This window comes from Carcharhinus amblyrhynchos, chromosome 2 (genome assembly GCF_965287045.1).
Source record: "Carcharhinus amblyrhynchos chromosome 2, sCarAmb.v2.hapA, whole genome shotgun sequence".
Classification (NCBI taxonomy): domain Eukaryota; kingdom Metazoa; phylum Chordata; class Chondrichthyes; order Carcharhiniformes; family Carcharhinidae; genus Carcharhinus; species Carcharhinus amblyrhynchos.
The window spans coordinates 96,559,994-96,578,163 of NC_137325.1; the positions used below are offsets into that span (position 1 = coordinate 96,559,994).

The window sequence follows — 18,170 nt, forward strand, 5'->3', positions numbered from 1 at the left end:
CCTGCTCACAGAAACAGTGATTTGTCTTGAGATTTGTTCTGAATTTCTAATTAATCTGTTGTTTCTACCGGATGGCTTTTCAGAGCTCGATGCTGTTGTAACAAATCACTTGAAAAATTGATCCATTAAAAGAGTCAAAAGAAACACTTGCATTTATAACTTTGTCGTTCATCACCTCATTTGTCTGACGAGGGCGTCACTAGCTGGCCAGCATTTATTGCCCATCCCTTGGAAGGCAGTTCAGAATCAACCACATTGCTGTGGCTCTAGAGTCACACGTAAGCCAGACTGGGTAAGCTTGGCAAATTTCCTTTCCTGAAGAATATTAGTGAACCAGCTGGTCTTTCCAACAATCGACAATGCTTCCACAGTCATCAGTAGATTCTTAATTCCAGATTTAAAAAAAAATTGAATTCAATATCCACCATTCGCCTTGGTGGGATTCAAACCCAGGTCCCCAGAATATTAGCTGGGTTTCTGGATTAATAGTCTAGCAATAATACCACTCGGCCATCACCTATTGACCTTAGTCAATAACGTTCTTTTGAAGTATAGTCATTGCTGCTATGTAGAAAATGTAGCAGCCAATTTTCACACAGAAAGCTCTCACAAATAGCAAAGAGGATCAAGTGGGAGAACAGCTCCTGTAGAGAAAAAGACTGGTCCAAATTTGAAAGATTGTTCCTGTTCCTGGGCTGCAACATTCTTTGACTTCATAATTGACCCTCACCATTCATTGAGCTGCGTACTGGGTGTGGTCAAAGAAGAGAAGATAGTTCACTGTCAGATTTGGGATTTTTGTAGCTGCTTGACTAAAGAAAGAGTTAAAAATGAGTCATGTTTAAAATTCCTGATCTAAAATTAGGTGAATCCACACATGTTTACAATTCCCTGTTTAGCTGTTGGTACACTGAAGGATACTAATGTGTTAATGAGCCAATTAGGCTTAATGGCTTCCAGAATATCCAGAGGCAATACATAATTTGTAATCATTCTGTCAGTGGGCTATCCATTTGAATAGGTTTCCTTAGGTACTCAATGAGGTCTACACCTTGGGAGCAATATAGTTGGTTTGCGTTCTGGCCCTACTGATGAATAGTTAATTGGAGAAGAAGTTAGTCTTCCTAATTCCTGGGAATAACTGGAGAAAGAAAAAAGGTGTACACATTGCATTAGTCAGCCCAGTTAGGTCTGCAAAGGAGACTTGGCCTAAAGAGGAAAATGCATTTGCCTTAAACCTGCGGGAATTGGCAGAATAAATAGGAAATGTTAAATTAACATTGGATAATGTGGTTTCCTTTATCACTTTGCACAGAGGGGAGTTAAGTTACATGAAGAAAGTGGGATTCGATTATACCTGCTTCTTTGGCTGGTCACCTGCTATCTGTAAAAAAAGTAGGAGCTTAATAATTTTTACCTTACCCATTTTCCTCAGATAACTCCTGTACAAGGCGTGTTAACATAATGGTGTCACTTCCCTGTAAAAGTGTGGTCAAACAAAAAAAAACTTGGAAAAGAAATAGATGTAAAAAAAACCTTACCTCAACAAAATAACCAAATCCGCATCACACGACAGCTTTTCAAGACCAAGTGTTCCTTCTGTCCGAATATAATGGATTTTCTCCCTGAAATTAAAAATATATAGAAATATAAATATTGTAAAGGAACTCAATTACATAATGTTTTAAAAAAACAATGAAGAAAGTTAATTGAGCTACATTCAGCTACATTTCCCATTGATGGAGACTTTAACCATTCTGTTGAAATAAAAGAAAACTAGTTTTCCGTGATTGTATTACATATTGGTGCTAATTCACAAACTTTGAGCTACTGGCGAGGGCCATCACTCAGAAAAAGCAGGTACTGGAAATGTTACAGTATATATCAGAAACTTAGACACATATAAAGTCAGAAAATTCCCCATCTTTTCTCCTCGGTGCGGAATTGTCCAAGTTTTGCACGTTCTTCTTATGATTTAAACGCATGCATAAATTGTAAATATACACAATGTCAAATTAAGAGATACGAGGCTATGTAAATTTCCATTAATAATGTTAAGGATGAGTATTCAATGTGTTCATATGACATTTTTTTGTTTAATAGTCTGACAGAGGGAATAAGTCCAACAAAGGAATCATCGATTCATAAATGTTTTAACACCTCTGTTGCAATTGGGGACAGAGGAGTGTCATACAAACACATAAACCTTTCGTTTGCTACTATCTTAACAGTAATTTTAGCTTCATATTTTTGCTAAAACTCTACATCACCAGAAAACTGAAGTTTATTATTTTATATTTCACTTCATTCAACTTTTTAATTAAAATAAAAAAACCCTCCCTCCTTATTTAAGATGTTGACCCATGCTAGAGTACAGCTGCAACGCATTCCTCTATATCTCTCCCAAGTGTCTATACTTAATGTTAATACATCAGGTTTGTTCACCCTTGGTGTCTGTACCATCTCAGTTGATACAATACTCACTGAAGATCCATAAGGACAGGCACTGTCCTACAGGAGTGATGGGGTGGGAATAAAGAGTGGGAATTTTCTTCACTTTTCACTTCTTAGCCAGGATGGATCAGATCAAGGTCCCACCTAGCCTGTACCACTCAGTATCCCAGCACAGGGATTGAACCTGAGTCTGTCCTATTTGTATGAAGTCTGACAACACCAGGTTTTAGTCCAACCTATTTATTTGATAATATTCTAGGTTGGACTAAAACCTGGTGTTGTCAGACTTTTTACTGTGTTTACACCAGTCCAACGCCGGCATACCCACATCATGACTATTTGTATGAACCAGTATCTACAATCTACGGAGTGCACCTGGATCCTTTCTAGTCTGTACTATATACTGCCAAAACTAGTAACATATTAATTTGCTGACCCATTGTGTGAATTGCGAAATAAAACCTAAAGATAGGGTTAACTTTGCTAATTTAAAATCATTAGAAATTGTAATTTCTACGTCATAGCTATTGTAATGTTTGCTCAGAGGATGTGATTATCAAAACTGATCAGGATGCAGTATGATTTTGTCTTAAATAAAGAAAACCAATGGGCAGCATGGTGGCACAGTGGTTAGCACTGCTGCCTCACAGCACCAGGAACCCAGGTTCAATTCATACCATGGGTGACTGTGTGGAATTTGCACATTCTCCCCGTGTCTGCGTGGGTTTCTTCCGGGTGCTCTGGTTTCCTCCCACAGTCCAAAAGACATGCTGGTTAGGTGCACCAACCATGCTAAATTCCCCCTTCGTGTCAGGGGGATTAGTGGTGGTAAATATGTGGGGTTACGGGGAAAAGCCCTGGCTTCAATTGTTGTCAGTGCAGGCTCCGTGGGTCGAATGGTCTCCTGCTATACTGTAGACATTCTGTGATTCAATCATGTTTTGAACTAGAAAAATAATTTTACTTTGTGAGCATTCCATGCCTTATAAGTGTCAAGTGGCCACTGGGGAGGGCAAAGATCATCCTGCACTAATTGACAGAAGGACTGAAATCAACATGTTTTTCACACATTGTGTTGCTGAGGAGCCACGTGCCAAAGGTAATCACTGACCTGTAACTCACAGAGAGTGGTCTTCAGTAAGTTTGGTGGGGGGCAGGAGAGGAAAGGTGTGCCAAAATCAGCGTTGTTAATTCTTCACTCACAAACCTCAGCCAATGAAGAGGTGAAGCAACAAAATGATGCTTCAAACAAATTCAGAGTAACAGACCCCTGGGCCTTTTATGCATTTCAAACTAGAAACAAATGGCGGGGACATGCCCCTCTGATGGCAGGAATAGAGATAATTCATCTCCTGAGAGTGCTCTGTGAAATGAATACAAGATGTGGATGTGGATTTAGGCAGAGTCTGGAGATAATCAGTGCAACAGTGTTGTTGGATATTACTGTCAGTCAGTGCTTTAAAACAGCAGCGTTTTGGGGGAAAAAAAATCAAATGAAATCCAGGTTCTTTTCTGGATTTGGAATACCAGATAAATCACCCTTTCCCAGTTTAGGCAATGCCTCTTTTTAAAAGCATTCCTTTTAGTTGGTCTCTCTTTATTTTTTCTGCTGGTGATTTGTTTCCACAATATTTAGTGCATTCTAACTCAATGCTTTACAGCTCCCTAAACTGGAACTGCCAGTCAGATAAAATCTGAGATCATTCAGTTTTGTGGCAGTTGTTACAGTTTGGTTACTTTAAAAAAAGCATTTGAGAGCAGCATCAAAATATCTTGGGCTTTACCCCACACCCCATGTCCCATCAAATGTAGCCAATATCATCAACCTAGATGACATACATTCTGTCATTTACAAGGTGCTGGGAGACTGGCATTTATTTGTCTTCTATAAAGTGCCAAGTTTAACCTGCACCACAATTCAATTCAATTCTGACCACAGTGTCTCACCTTCATTTATCCATTTTAGTTCTTTGGGCATGATCTTTCTGCCCCGGTGCGCAGGTCGGTTAACAGAGCAGGGTGGGAAATTTGAGCGGAAGGCTAAAAATGCGAATCGCACCTGGCATCGGGCTGTTTGTGATCCTCCTAGGCCATTTTTGCTGGCATAATCAGCTTCACGCCCAAGAAGGGTGCAAGGCTGATTTAAACACGAATAAAGTAATTTTAATGTTATTAGTGAGCTCAGGAGGTAATAGTCGCTCGGTTCTAATGTAATTAATGGTCAAAATGTCTACCAACGTTTTAGTGAGATAAGGTAAATCCTTGGAGTTGTAGCTCTGTTATTGTAGATTTATCTCAGAATTCCTTGGCTTCTTACTCCAGAAGAAATACTGCGAGAGGCAATGGCCTTTTGATCAAAAATATTTACTTACACGCAAGGATCATAGAATCATCGAATCACTACAGCGCAGAACAAAGAGCAAAAAAAGTGCAGCATAGGAACAGGCCCTTCGGCCCTCCAAGCCTGTGCCAATCATGATGTCTTAACTAAAAAAGACCTTCTGCCTTTACTCGGTTTATATGTCTCTATTCCCTCCCTATTCATGTACTCATCCAGATGCCTCTTAAATGTTGCTCATGTGCCTGCCTCCACCACCTCTTCTGGCAGCACATTCTAGTCATCTACCACTCTCTGTGGAATACTTCCACCCTTGGAAAAAACCTCTGACTATTCACCCTATCTATGCCTCTAATAATATGTGGACCTGTATCAGGTCTCCCCTCAGCCTTCGTCTTTCCAGTGAAAACAATTCTAGCTTATTCAACCTCTCCACATAGCCAACACCCTCAAGGCCAGGCAACAACCTGGTGAAACTTCTTTGCATTCTCTCCAAAGCTTTCCTGTCCTTCTGAACTCCATGCAATACTCCAAATGCAGCTTGGCCAAGGTTTTATATAGCTGTAACATGATTTGTCAACCCTTGTACTAAATGCCCCAGCTGATGAAGGCAAGCATGCCGTATGTCTTCTTAATCACCTTGGCCACTTATGTTGTCACTTTTAGGGAACTGTGGACCTGTACATCCAGATTCCTCTGTATGTTTATGTTCCCAAGGGTTCTGCCATTTACAGTATAATTCATACGTAAATTTGATCTTCAAGATGTATCACCTCGCATTTGTCCAGACTAAACTCCATCTGCTATTTCTGTGCCCAAACTTCTATCTATCTGTATCCTCTGACAATCCTAGGGACTATCAGCAACTCTGCCAATCTTTGTCTCATCTGTAAACTGACTAATCAGACCACCCACATTATCCTCCTGATCAGAAGGAGGCCATTCAGTTCATTGAGCTTGCACTAACAACAAACCAACCCAGGCCCTATTCCTGTAACTCCATGTATTTACCCTGCTAGTCCCCCTGACACTAAGGGGTAATTTTAGCATGGCCAATCAACCTAACCTGCAGATCTTCGGACTGTGGGAGGAAACTGGAGCATCGAGAGGAAACTCATGCAGACACGGGAAGAATGTGCAAACTCCACATAGACAGTCACCCGAGGCTGGAATTGAACCCAGGTCTCTGGCGCTATGAGGCAGCAGTGCTAACTGCTAATTATTTAAAAATAAGACCAGGTCACAGCTGGAGGTACTCTCTGAGATGCTTCACACTCACCTCCTCTGTGACATAGCTCCTTATGCACAAACAGTAGCTATCAATAGAGTTAACCCTTTACAGTATCAAGTGTGAGACCATAACCTTAATGAAGTAGAGATTAGGGGAAAGTTAAATGACCAAACCCAAAGCTCCTCAAAGCAGTAAATTCAGTCTTTTGGCCAGTAGGGCAGACCTTGGTTGCTTGTATTTTGTAAAATAGACAAACATATCAGTCCTATATAGTGAAATAAAAATGCCACAAGAGAACTCAGCTGACGAAGTGTGCGCTTACCTGAGCGTGTGATTCCTGCCAAGGCTGGGCTGTCGCTCCTGAAGCATTTCAAATATGTTTGATTGACGAAGGAAAGCTACAATCTTGTCATTGTATGCTGTAACAAAGGAAAAGGAAATGATAGACGAGTATTTCAATCTTTTCCTAGGCCTGTTTGCGCATTTGCTCTCTTTTTTCCAATTTATTTTCCCAGAAGGTACTGACTCTTGATGGGCCACAATTCCATGAGTACTGACAGTCCTCCCACATCTCAGCTGGATGCCCATTCCTCATTTGATTGCCTCATCAGAGATTGTTGACAGTGGATTCATTAATGGGGAAGGCGTATCACAGCCAGGCTTGCTCACACTCATGCCAGGTTCATGATGCTCACTGGACAACAATCAGAGCCCAAACCCTGAATGACTTTTCACCTTGTCAGTGAAAGCAGCCTCACTGCTGCGCTGACTTCACTGATCTAACCTGTGGGGATTGGGTATTGAAACTAGACTATGCTTTGTCAGGGCTGCACAGCACCATCAGCAGATGATTTGTCTTTTGCAGAATCCTTGTTCAGCTGAAGATTATGTTTAAGATTTTTTGATCTGTCAGAAACGGGAAATGCAGGTCCCAATATAACTGTAAGTTTGAAACGGAAGGGCCACACACACTTCCAAACTCCCCAGTACTCTCCAACAACCGCCCAAAAGTATTTATTTTACAACACTGGTTCCCTTCTAAGTTCAGGTTTTTAAAAAGCATATCATAATCTCCAATTTATTTTTCACAGAAGCAAACTCTGCAAATGACACTGTGGAACCCAGAAATTGAGGCTCGGACCTATGGTTATATGGGGTAAGAGATCTGCTCTTAAAATCAGAATAAACTATTGTAACATGCTTTAGGGATGCCAGTTGTGATTCCTGTAAAGTCATGTCACACCTGAAAAGGAATTTTTAAAAATCATCAATTTCTTACCCACTGGTACGACATCCTGATGATGCTGACTGCGGATGGCAGCTACCAGAGTGTTGGGAGGTCTAGCAAGCAGTGAGGATCCCCGCACACGTGATACATCAGAAGCCTAAGGCAGAAATGCATGGAAGTGTTTAACTGAGGGGTTTGCTCACACTTTGGATTTTAGTGGCTGTATTTTGAAGTACATACAATGTTGCCCAACAGAAGTGGCCCAACAGTGCCACAGTTTTAACCACGTGCATGAACTGTAATAAAAAACATCTTACACATATTACCGATGAATTTACTTCACATCTACTTTTCATCCATCATCATTTTATAACAAGGGATGTAAAACACTCAGTGACACAAAACAACTTGTATTTATGTAGTAAATTGTTCCAAGGTGCTTCACATTTTCACATTGTATTTTTCATTTTAGCACTTCACTCACAAACACACCAAGAAGTTGAAGTATAGGTAAGTTGGCTGTGGTAATATGAATGCTAAAAGCACACACTCAATGACAGTTATTCTTTTTATTTATTAAACAGAAATGCAATTAGCCAGATCTGAATTCTTAATTAGCATATGTGCCAAAGTACAAGCTCCATGTGATTTATTTAGTTACTGCATTCCTGTTAGCCTTTTCAGAGATAAAAGAAAGCATGATATTGTTTCAAACTTTAAAACCAAGTAAAATGCCATCTGAGTGCAGCCCAAAGCAAATTAACACATTTTCTTCCTACAGTGGATGGAGTTTTGGAATACTGTGTGCAGTTTTGGTCTTCATATTTAAGAAAGATGCACTTGGATTTGAAACAGTGCAGCGAGGTTCATTAGTGTAGTTCCTGGGTTAAAAGGGTTGTCCTCTGATGAGAAGCTGAGTAAATGGGGCCTAAATGCTATCCGGAGTTTCCAGACTCAAGGAAACAATCTCTCGGTATCTACCCTGTCAAGTCCCTTCTGAAATTTGTATATTTCAATGAGATCACCTCACATTCTGCTAAATTGCAGAGAATGTCAACCCAATTTACTCAGCTTCTCATCATAGGTGGCACAGTGGTTAGCACAGCGCCTGAGACCCAGGTTCAATTTTGGCCTCGGATCACCGTCTGTGTGGAGTTGGTACATTCTCCTCGAGTCCACATGGATTTCCTCCGGGTGCTCTGGTTTTCTCCCACAGTCCAAAAGATGTGTGGGTTAGGTTGATTGGCCATGCTAGTGTCAGAGGGATGAGCAGGATAAATATGGTTACAGGAATAGAACCTGAGTGGGATTGTGGTCGATGTAGACTCGATGGGCCAAATGTCCTTCTTCTGCACTGTAGGGATTCCATGACTCTATTCTATGATGACAACCCCTCATCCCAGGAACCAAGGTAATGAACCTTTGCTGCACAGCTTCCAATCCAAAGGTATCTTTCCTTAAACACGGAGACCAAAACCGTACACCCTATTCCCAAAACCCTATCCAATTGTAACAAGATTTCTTTATGCCTGTATTCCAACCCCTTTGCAATAAAGGGCGACATACCCTTTGTCTCCCTAATTGTTTGTTGTACCTGCATGCTAACTTCCTGTATGAGTACAGTCAAGTCCCTTGAGTATCAACATTTACAAGTCTCACAACTTTAAAAAAAATTCTGCCTTTCAATTCTTACAACAAAAGTAAATAACCTTACTTTTCCCCACATTATACGTCATCTGTCAGACAGTTGCTCACCTGTCTAACCTGCTTAAATCTTTTTTCAGCCTCTTTGTTTTCTCCTCACAGCTTACATTCCCACCTAGTTTTGTAATGGCAGCAAAATTTTTAAAAATTAATTCAAGGGATGTAGCATTGTCAGCTAGGTCAGTATTTATTATCCATCCACAATTAATCTTGAGAGGGTAGTAGTGAACTGCCTTCATGAATTGTTATAGTCCATGTAGTGCAGGTACACCTGTAGCACTGTTAGGGAGAGAATTACAAGATTTTGACCCAGTGACAGTGAAGGATCAGCAATATATTTCCAAGTTAGGGTAATGCATGGCTCGGAGGGCAACATTCAGGTGGTGATGTTCCCATGTGTCTGCTGCTCTTATCCTTCTAGTAGGAATGGTCCTGGGTTAGGAAGGTACGATCTAAAGCGGTTTGAGAGTTCCTGCAGTGCATGTTGTAAATAGCACACATTGAGTCAGTAGTGGAGAGCCTTAATGTTTGTGGATAGGATGCCATCAAGTGGGCTGATTTGTTCCGGAAGGTGTCAAGCTTCTTGAATGTTGTACTATGATTTGTTAAATGCCTTGTTAAAATTTCTGCAATAAGAGATTCTAGTATTTTCCTGACTAGCCCATTGTTCCCCAGTTTTTCTTTCCTTTCTTTCCTAAATAATGGAGAACATTTTCTCACCTCCAATCATAAGAACATAAGAAATAGGAGCAGGAGGAGGCCATCTAGCCCTTCGAGCCTGCCCCACCATTTAATAAGATCATGGCTGATCCATCGTGGCTCAGTTCCACTTTCCCACCTTCTCCCCATAACCCTTAATCCCCTTGCCTATCAAAAACCTATCTATCTGCGTCTTAAATATATTTAGCGAGGCAGCCTCCACCACTTCAACGGGCAGAGAATTCCAGAGATTCACCACCCTTTGAGTGAAGAAGTTCCTCCTCAACTCTGTTCTAATCTGCCCCCCCCTTATCTTGAGGCTGTGCCCTCTAGTCCTACTGTCCTTCCTGAGTGGGAAGAGCCTCTCCACCTCTATCCTATCCATCCCATTCATCATCTTATATGTCTCAATGAGATCTCCCCTCATTCTTTTAAACTCTAACGAGTACAAGCCTAGTTTATTCAGCCTCTCCTCATAGTTCAACCCCCTCAACTCCGGTATCAGCCTAGTAAACCTCCTCTACACTCCCTTGAAGGCCAAAATATCCTTGCGTAAGTGCGGCGACCAAAACTGCACACAGTACTCCAGTTGCAGCCTCACCAGTGCCCTGTACAGTTGCAGCAAGACCTCCCTACTTTTATATTCAATCCCCCTCGCTATGAAGGCCAGCATCCCATTAGCCTTCCTGACCACCTGCTGCACCTGCAGGCTGGGTTTTTGCGACTCATGCACAAGGATCCCGAGGTCCCTCTGCACAGTCGCATGCTGCAGTTTTTCGCCACGTAAGTAATAGTCCTTCCTACCATTATTCCTACCAAAGTGGACAACTTCACACTTGCCAACATTAAATTCCATTTGCCAGTTCCTGGCCCATTCGCCCAGCCTACCTAGTTCCTTCTGCAGATCCTTCTAGATCTTTCCACACCCTCCGCACAATTTGCTGTTCCACCAATCTTGGTGTCATCAGTAAATTTCGACACCATACACTCGGTTCCCTCCTCCAGATCAATTATATAAATGGTAAATAGCTGAGGCCCCAGCACCGATCCCTGGGGCTCTCCACTAGTCACCAACCGCCAATCCAAATAGCACCCATTGACCCCCACTCTCTGCCTCCTATTTGACAGCCAATCCCCTATCCACGCTAACACCCTACCCCCAACTCCATGCCCCCTAACCTTCTGTAATAACCTCTTGTGAGGCACCTTATCAAACACCTTCTGAAAATCAAGAAGCACCACATCTACCGGCTCTCCTCTATCCACTGCCCTAGACACATCCTCATAGAACTCCAATAAATTCGTCAGATACGACTTCCCCTTAACGAAACTGTGCTGCGTCTGCTCTATCAAACAATTCTCCTCAAGATGCCTTGCTATTTGGAATCCTCTGGAACAATTCTAGAATGAAGGGAATTTTGGAAAATCATAAGCAGCACATCCACTATCTCTGCAGCTACCTCTTACACGTGCATACACCAGCCTCTCAGACTAATCAGTCAATGCCTTTTCAAACCCTAAGATGTAGGTCATCTGATTCTGGGGATTTGTTGGGTTACTCTCTTAATTTTTTTTCAAAAACATCTCTGCTGATATTAATTACTGAATTTCCTCAGTCTTATTAGCCCTTTGGTTGTCTGAGATTTCTGGTGTGTAATTTGTGTCTTTTGCTGTGAAGCACTGCTTAATCTTGAGATCATTCCAACAGCCAGCCCCATAATAAATAGAAATTGATGCAGTATAGCATTGCTACGACTGTGGACTACCCATATGGTCAGTTTGCTCAGAATCAAGTGAACAATGTGAGTAACAACATCCAGTCTGCATTGTTCAGTTTCACACTGGCTGAGACACTTACGGAGTTGAACTTTGTGGAAGTTTTGTTTGTGGGTTTGTTACTTATAAGTTATAGTTTTGTGGAATTGAAACTGCAGATGTAATTCTCACATGGTTTTCTCGACAGTATTAATCTCACATTCGGCATGGTAAACAGTTTAATGTTACTTGCAACCAGCACCCGCCCCAATTTGCAACACTAAATGTCTTCTTAGAAATTGCCTGTATAATTTTTGATATTTATGTATATAGGTCTGGGACACCCTTACCTCTCCTGCACTGTAACTACGCAGGCGCTGCAGATGTTGTCTATGTGTTAAATGGTTTGGTAGCCGGCCATTCTGAAGTGGAAGCCTAGGATCAATAAATGTTGTTGCTCGACTGTTGTGGTCAACAAAAAATGACTGGAATGGAGAAGATTTCCATTAGGACAGTAACATTCCGTAGTAACAATGCATCATTAAATTAATTCAGATATGTCACATGGTATTAAAAAAATGCCTCATTGTAATTTACTTAAACCAACATAGCGGGTGGAATTCTCCCAAGAGAATTTTAAGAGTTGAACTTGCATGAAAACTGAAGTAATTCATGCTTTTTTTTTCAGTGTGAGTTCACACTTGAATCTCCCACACTCTGTGCACTGCAGTGGCCACCAGTGTGAGTATCATTAAAAATTAGGCCACCTACCCCCCCCCCCCCGCCCCCAACCCTCCCACCCCTACTGACTTCTCCCCCTTCAGACCCAGCTGCACTAATTATATTTACATTTTATGCAAATGACCATTTAAATAGTCTTTGAGCCTCACTGCCGATTTCCGGCACGGATCTGACGCCGCTGGAAATCGACACAGAGAGACGCTTGAGTTAACCACATTGCTGTGGATCTGGAGTCACATGTAGACTGGACTGGGTAGGAATGACAGGTTTCCTTCCCTAACAAGGAAAGGTAAGCTAGTGAACCAGATGGGGTTTTTCCGATGATCCACAATGACTTCATGGTAATCAGTAGATTCTTAATTCCAGATATTTTTTGCATGCTTTACATTGTGTTCACTCTGAGTTGAAATTTCCTGTAGGATTCAGGACCATTTCGGACATTCTATTGTCATGCAATCTGACAGGCGGGGTAGAGCTAGTATTCTTGGGCCTACTTACCTTTCCTTGTTGATCTGTCTTAATCTCCCATCCTCGAGGCAGTTCTAGCTGTGTATCTGCAAACATGTTCAGGAAAGTCACCAGGTCCCTATTATGCTGATACCGCTCAAAATTCCGGGCATCTCTGCGAATCTTCAGTATCATATGTTTCAAGCAAGTACTATTGGTAAATATTCGATAGGCACTCTGCGAATGGAGGAAGTTGTTTGAGTGTGTCTGTTCATGCTGCTTTCTGAGAGCCATAACAAATTATTGCTGCTGTTTACTGTCAAATCGTACTCATGGTCCAGCAGATAACAGATGCTTAAGAGTGTATTACATTGAGAACAAAATACAGCTTGTGGTTTGTTATATGGCAATTAAAGTAATGTGGTTTAAGAAAGATAGAAATAACTTGCATTTACATAGTGCCCTTCATGTTATCGTGCTTTCCCAAACTGCTTTACAATCAACGAAGCACTTAGTAGACACTGTTAATGCAACAAACCATAATGGCCAATTTACATACAGCAACACTCTACATAACAGTAATGAGCTAATGAACTGGCCACATGGTTTTTTGATTCTGATTTGGGGTTAAATGTTGGCCAGGACACGGGGGAATTCATGCACACCGTTTTCGGAAAGTGCTCCTTCCATTAAAAAGAATACATGGGCCTTGATTTAATTCTCCATCTCATCCAAGCTGAGTGCAGCATTCTCTCAGTCCAGTATTCAAGCACAGCCTAGGTTATGTGCTCAGATTTATCAACATCTGGAGATGTGCCCCTGTCTGAGTTCTTCTCACTTTGCACAATATCATATCCATGAAGTTCAGTGAAATTCAAGCAGACATAGCACACCATGAGACACAATGCAGAACTTGTATATTATGTGATTCATGGTACACTCTACTGGGTGATTTATTCTGCAGCACTATCAATTTGCTTGCACTGTACCATGGATTATATCATACTTTGTTTATATTATGTGGAAACGAGTAGATGGTGTCAGGTGAAATAAAGTGTGAGCATTTTCTGAATGTTACCTGAACCTGCTGATCTGTTCCACTCTCAAACCCTGTGCTCTTTCCTATTCCACGTGATATACGTGACTAATGGATATGTTCTCTTGGCTAATGAGATACGGATGGAGAATATGACTACGTGAATAGCAGGAACTAGCTGGCCACAATGGGAGATGGCAACAATCTTGGGCATTGCAGTGTAGGAAGGGATTAACTAACTGTGCTCTGTGTACTCTCTCACAACACAAGCCCAGCATGCCATTTGTAATAAGTGCCCAGGAATGGGAATGGTTTCATGTTCTTGTGGCCCTTTATTGAAGCTCAGTGCGAGGCAGTGGCAATTGGCACTGATAATGACAACTTTCTACACATATCTGTAGGGTTAAAGAGGCCTGCTTAACACTGCAATCTTGCCCTCAATAATACAGCATTACATGCATTTTAAATAAAAGCAACAAGAAGTACATGTATTCATCTGTTTTTTAAAACAACCACTCCTATATTGTGTTTTATGTGGGAGCAGAATTTCCATCATGGATGTGCCAGCAGAACTTTTGGGAGATTAAATATTTGAACATGGCTGGCAGTAAAATAAATACTGATCACAACTCTTAACAAGAGAATCAATGTAACATAGCAAATACACAGAAAAAAAAGTACTCAAACTCATCTTGGATGACAGCTGCATGTAATAACACTACAGTGTGATATGTATTATGGATCAGCATTAAAGGAATGAATTAAATTTGTTTTAATTTCTTGAGCAGGGCTTGCTTTGTTTCTATTGTTGTCAAACTTCTTGGATTGTGCTGGAATGTCTCCCAGAGTTGGTTGTGAGTGATCCAACAGACAAAACATAAAAATATTATCATTTCCATTTTCACTCTGGCCAGGCAGCAGGTCTGCAATGGTAACATGGTGGCACAATGGTTAAGCACTGCTGCCTCACAGCACCAGTTACCTGTGTTAGTTCTGGCCTCGGGTGGCTGTGTGGAGTTTGCACATTCTCCCCATGTCTGGGTGAGAGTCCTCCGGGTGCTTCGGTTTCCAAAGGTCTGTGGGTTAAGTTGATTGGCCATGCTAGCGTCAGGGTGGGTAAATACATGAGGTTACCGGGGTAAGGCCATGAGACCGTGCAGACTCAATGGGCCAAATGGCCTCTTTCTGCACTGTAGGATTCTATGATTCTCTGGTGCCTATTCGGGTATATGATGAAATCTCCAGAAATGCAGCTCAATTGGAATTGATAACACAGCCTATACACTCCATCTGATACAAATGTCTAAAAGGCTTTGTTGGGAAAATATGGGAAAAAATATAATCATATCACAGAGAGTGTGATCACACTAGTCTATATTTTATGGTCAGCAATGGAGCAGGAGTACGTACACATTGCTGGCTGTGTTCAAAACTGGGGCCTTATCTTTTTACCCTGGAGTCTTAGGACCTTCCTGTCCCAGTGTCAGTGTGAATCTATCAGTGAGGGGAGACAGGAGACCACATGGTAAGATGAAAATGCACCAATACCACCTTCCATGTTACAACCTGAAGGCATACCCCTTAATGTCTGCCTTCTGTTCAGGGATTTAAGCTCAAGGTCACTCCACGATTGCCAAAACTGAATCCCCATGACTGCTCAGCCCACCAACACTGCTCATCTGTTCTTGGTTCACACTAATCAATATTTCCCTCCTGGCCCCTACACAGCTCTTCCCCCTAGACCCAACACTGTTCACCTCCCAAAACAGCTCACCACCCCACCCCCCCCAACACTGGTCATGTCCCGACACTGCCCACCCCCACCCTCCCAACATTGCTCACCCCCAACATGGCTCACGCTCCTGACACTGCTCACCCCCAAAACTTCTCACCTCCCCCAATACTGCTCACCCCCCAACACCGCTCACGCTCCTGACATTGCACACGTCTCCCCCAAAACTTCTCACCCCGCCCCCCCCGCAATACTGCTCACCCCTCCCCATCCAATACCGCTCACGCTCCTGACACTGCTCACCCCCCCCAAAACTTCTCACACTCCTCCCAACACTGCTCACTCCCCCCACCCTCCCCAACACTGGTCACTGCCCCCCACCGAGAAAGCTCACCTCTCCCAACCCTGCTCACCCACCCTGACATTGCTGAACCACCTCCAAATTGTTCACTCTCTGAAACTGCTCACCTTCCAGAGCGCTGTTGAGCAGCATATTAATTTAAAATTTCATTTTATTTTTGTTCCCTCTTGACTGGAACTTTCAGATATGTGGTGGAGCTAGAGCAGGGGGAGAGTACTTTGAGCCTCTGCCAAAAAGATGCAAAAAAGTGGGGCATCATCTACCCGACTGTATTCACCTGATAGTTATAGCAAGGAGGTTATGTTCCTTGATTTATGCTGGTATATTTGTGTTGCATTTACCGCATAATGTCCTTAAGGTTTTTTGTGTTATGATTATATAATATTCATGTACTGTTCCACTCTTTCCCACTGCTTCAATGATGCCCCTTTCCTTCCCTCTTTGTTTCAGGTTATTCTCCTGCTTCAGTTTTCCCTTCACTCTCATACTTTATTTCTACTTTTTCCTTTCTCTCTTTCATGGTTCAGTCTGTCTCTGCTGAATTTATCTCCATCACCCTTTGTGCTTATAGTTTATCATATTGTCTCTGAATTATTTGGTAGCTGTTGTATTTTACATTCACATAAGCATTCAGATAGGGACAACATTTTCAGGAGACTCTATCACAATCTGCAAGAGAAAAGAAATCTGGAGGCAGGCAGAATAATTTCATTACATGCAGATCTAGATTAGATGTCACAGTAAAAGCAATAGGAAACCAGACAAGAAAGAGACTTTCAGCATCTCATTTGTCTTAACGAAGCCACTATCTGAGAAACCGGTTGTAAGTAATTTCCTTATGGAGATTGTGAACATAATTTCCAATTGCCCGTAGGGATGAGGTTGGGCGCGCTTTGAAAATTGTGCTCCCTGATGGCATATCAGTCTTCCAACACCCCTGAACACGCTGCTATTTTCAAAGAAGGGTCCTGGGGACTTGGTGGTGAAGCTGGGGGTACGATGGTGGCGATTAGAGCCTGTAACCCAATCCCCTCCAAGGATATGCCCATTCAGCTCCTTGGACTGCTTATTAACAGGCTGGGGAGAGCCAGAAGGTGATTTTCAAATCACAAATCAGGAAAAGTGAGCGGTCTGGTTCACATTAGTGCACACAGCTGTTGAGAGCAAAGCAAGGAGTATTGATGATTCCGCATAAATAAAACTGTTAGGAAAAGAAGTGTCATCCACACAGAATGTGTCGAATACCTTTTCATTGACTATGTGGCAACTTGTATACACCGAGAGATTGCTCTGTTCTTTTGGCTGCTTCAATCGGCAAGGCAATCGTATTGAGCACTAGAGTCAGTTCCCACTCCCTGGCAGTGCCCAGTGCATTAATTGGGCACCAGATTTACCTCCGTCCCATTCAGGGAATCTAAATCATGGCAGATATAGTATAACTGTGTGATTATCCCCTTTGGTAGCAAAAGCAGGAAAGCAGATTATTATCTGCATGGCTATAAATTGAGAGAGGGCAATGTGCAACAAGACCTGAGTGTCCTTGCACACCAGTCACTGAAGATCAACATGCAGATACAGCAGGTGGTAAAGAAGGCAAATATCATGTTGGCCTTCATAGCAAGAGGACTGAATACAGGAGCAGAGATGTCTTGCTGCTTGCTGAGGCCATACCTGGAGTATTGTGTACAATTGCAGTCTCCTCATCTGGGGAAGGATGTTCTTGCTATAGAAGAAGTGCAGCAAAGGTTTACCAAACTGATTCCTTGGATGGTGGGACTAACATATGAGGAGAGATTCAGTCTGTTAGGATGATATACACTCTAATTCAGAAGAATGAGGGGGGAATCTCATAGAAGCCTATAAAATTCGAACAGGATAGACAAGGTAGTTTCAGGAAGGATGTTCCTGATGGTGGGAGAGTCCAGAATCAGGGGTCACAGTCTAAGGATAAGGTAGAAATCTTTTAGGACTGAGAAGAGGAGAAATTACTTCACCCCGAGAGTGGTAAGCCTGTGAACTTCACTACCACAGAAAGCAGATAAAGCAAATCATTTTATGTTTCAGCTAGGACTTAGATTTAGCTCTTGGGCTGAAAGGGATCAAACAATTTGGGGGGAAGGTAGGATCTGGCTACTTGCGTTGGATGATCTGATTATAATGAACGGTGGAGTAGGCTTGAAGGGCTGAATGGTCTACTCCTGCTCCTACTTTCAGAGTTTCTACGTTTCTAAAATAGCACTGCACGAGTGATGTGGACACTGTGCAGAGTTGGGACCCAGAAATGATCTGGGATTCCTGACCACCACACCCACCCCCATTCCCCACACATGCATTGAAAATCCAGCCCAACTGGACATGTAATCATAGGCAGCTTCTCACCCACTTATTAGTAAAATAATTTAACAGCATGATAACGAAGAACTTTATCAATGAAAATGATTTGT

At 42.2% G+C, this 18,170-nt stretch overlaps 1 protein-coding gene across 3 annotated transcripts in view; it reads right to left on the reverse strand.

Annotated features, from left to right (window-relative positions):
* LOC145356680 (E3 ubiquitin-protein ligase HECW1-like) overlaps positions 1-18,170 on the reverse strand; it is a 434,978-nt gene that overhangs the window by 94,562 nt on the left and 322,246 nt on the right. For all 3 annotated transcript variants that reach the window (XM_080209562.1, XM_080209572.1, XM_080209579.1), the window contains 5 exons: positions 12,649-12,834; positions 11,760-11,894; positions 7,303-7,408; positions 6,346-6,442; positions 1,542-1,625 (listed from right to left, as the gene is read on the reverse strand). In XM_080209562.1, the coding sequence (XP_080065688.1) occupies positions 1,542-1,625; positions 6,346-6,442; positions 7,303-7,408; positions 11,760-11,894; positions 12,649-12,834 (608 nt within the window). The remainder of the gene's footprint in view (positions 1-1,541; positions 1,626-6,345; positions 6,443-7,302; positions 7,409-11,759; positions 11,895-12,648; positions 12,835-18,170) is intronic.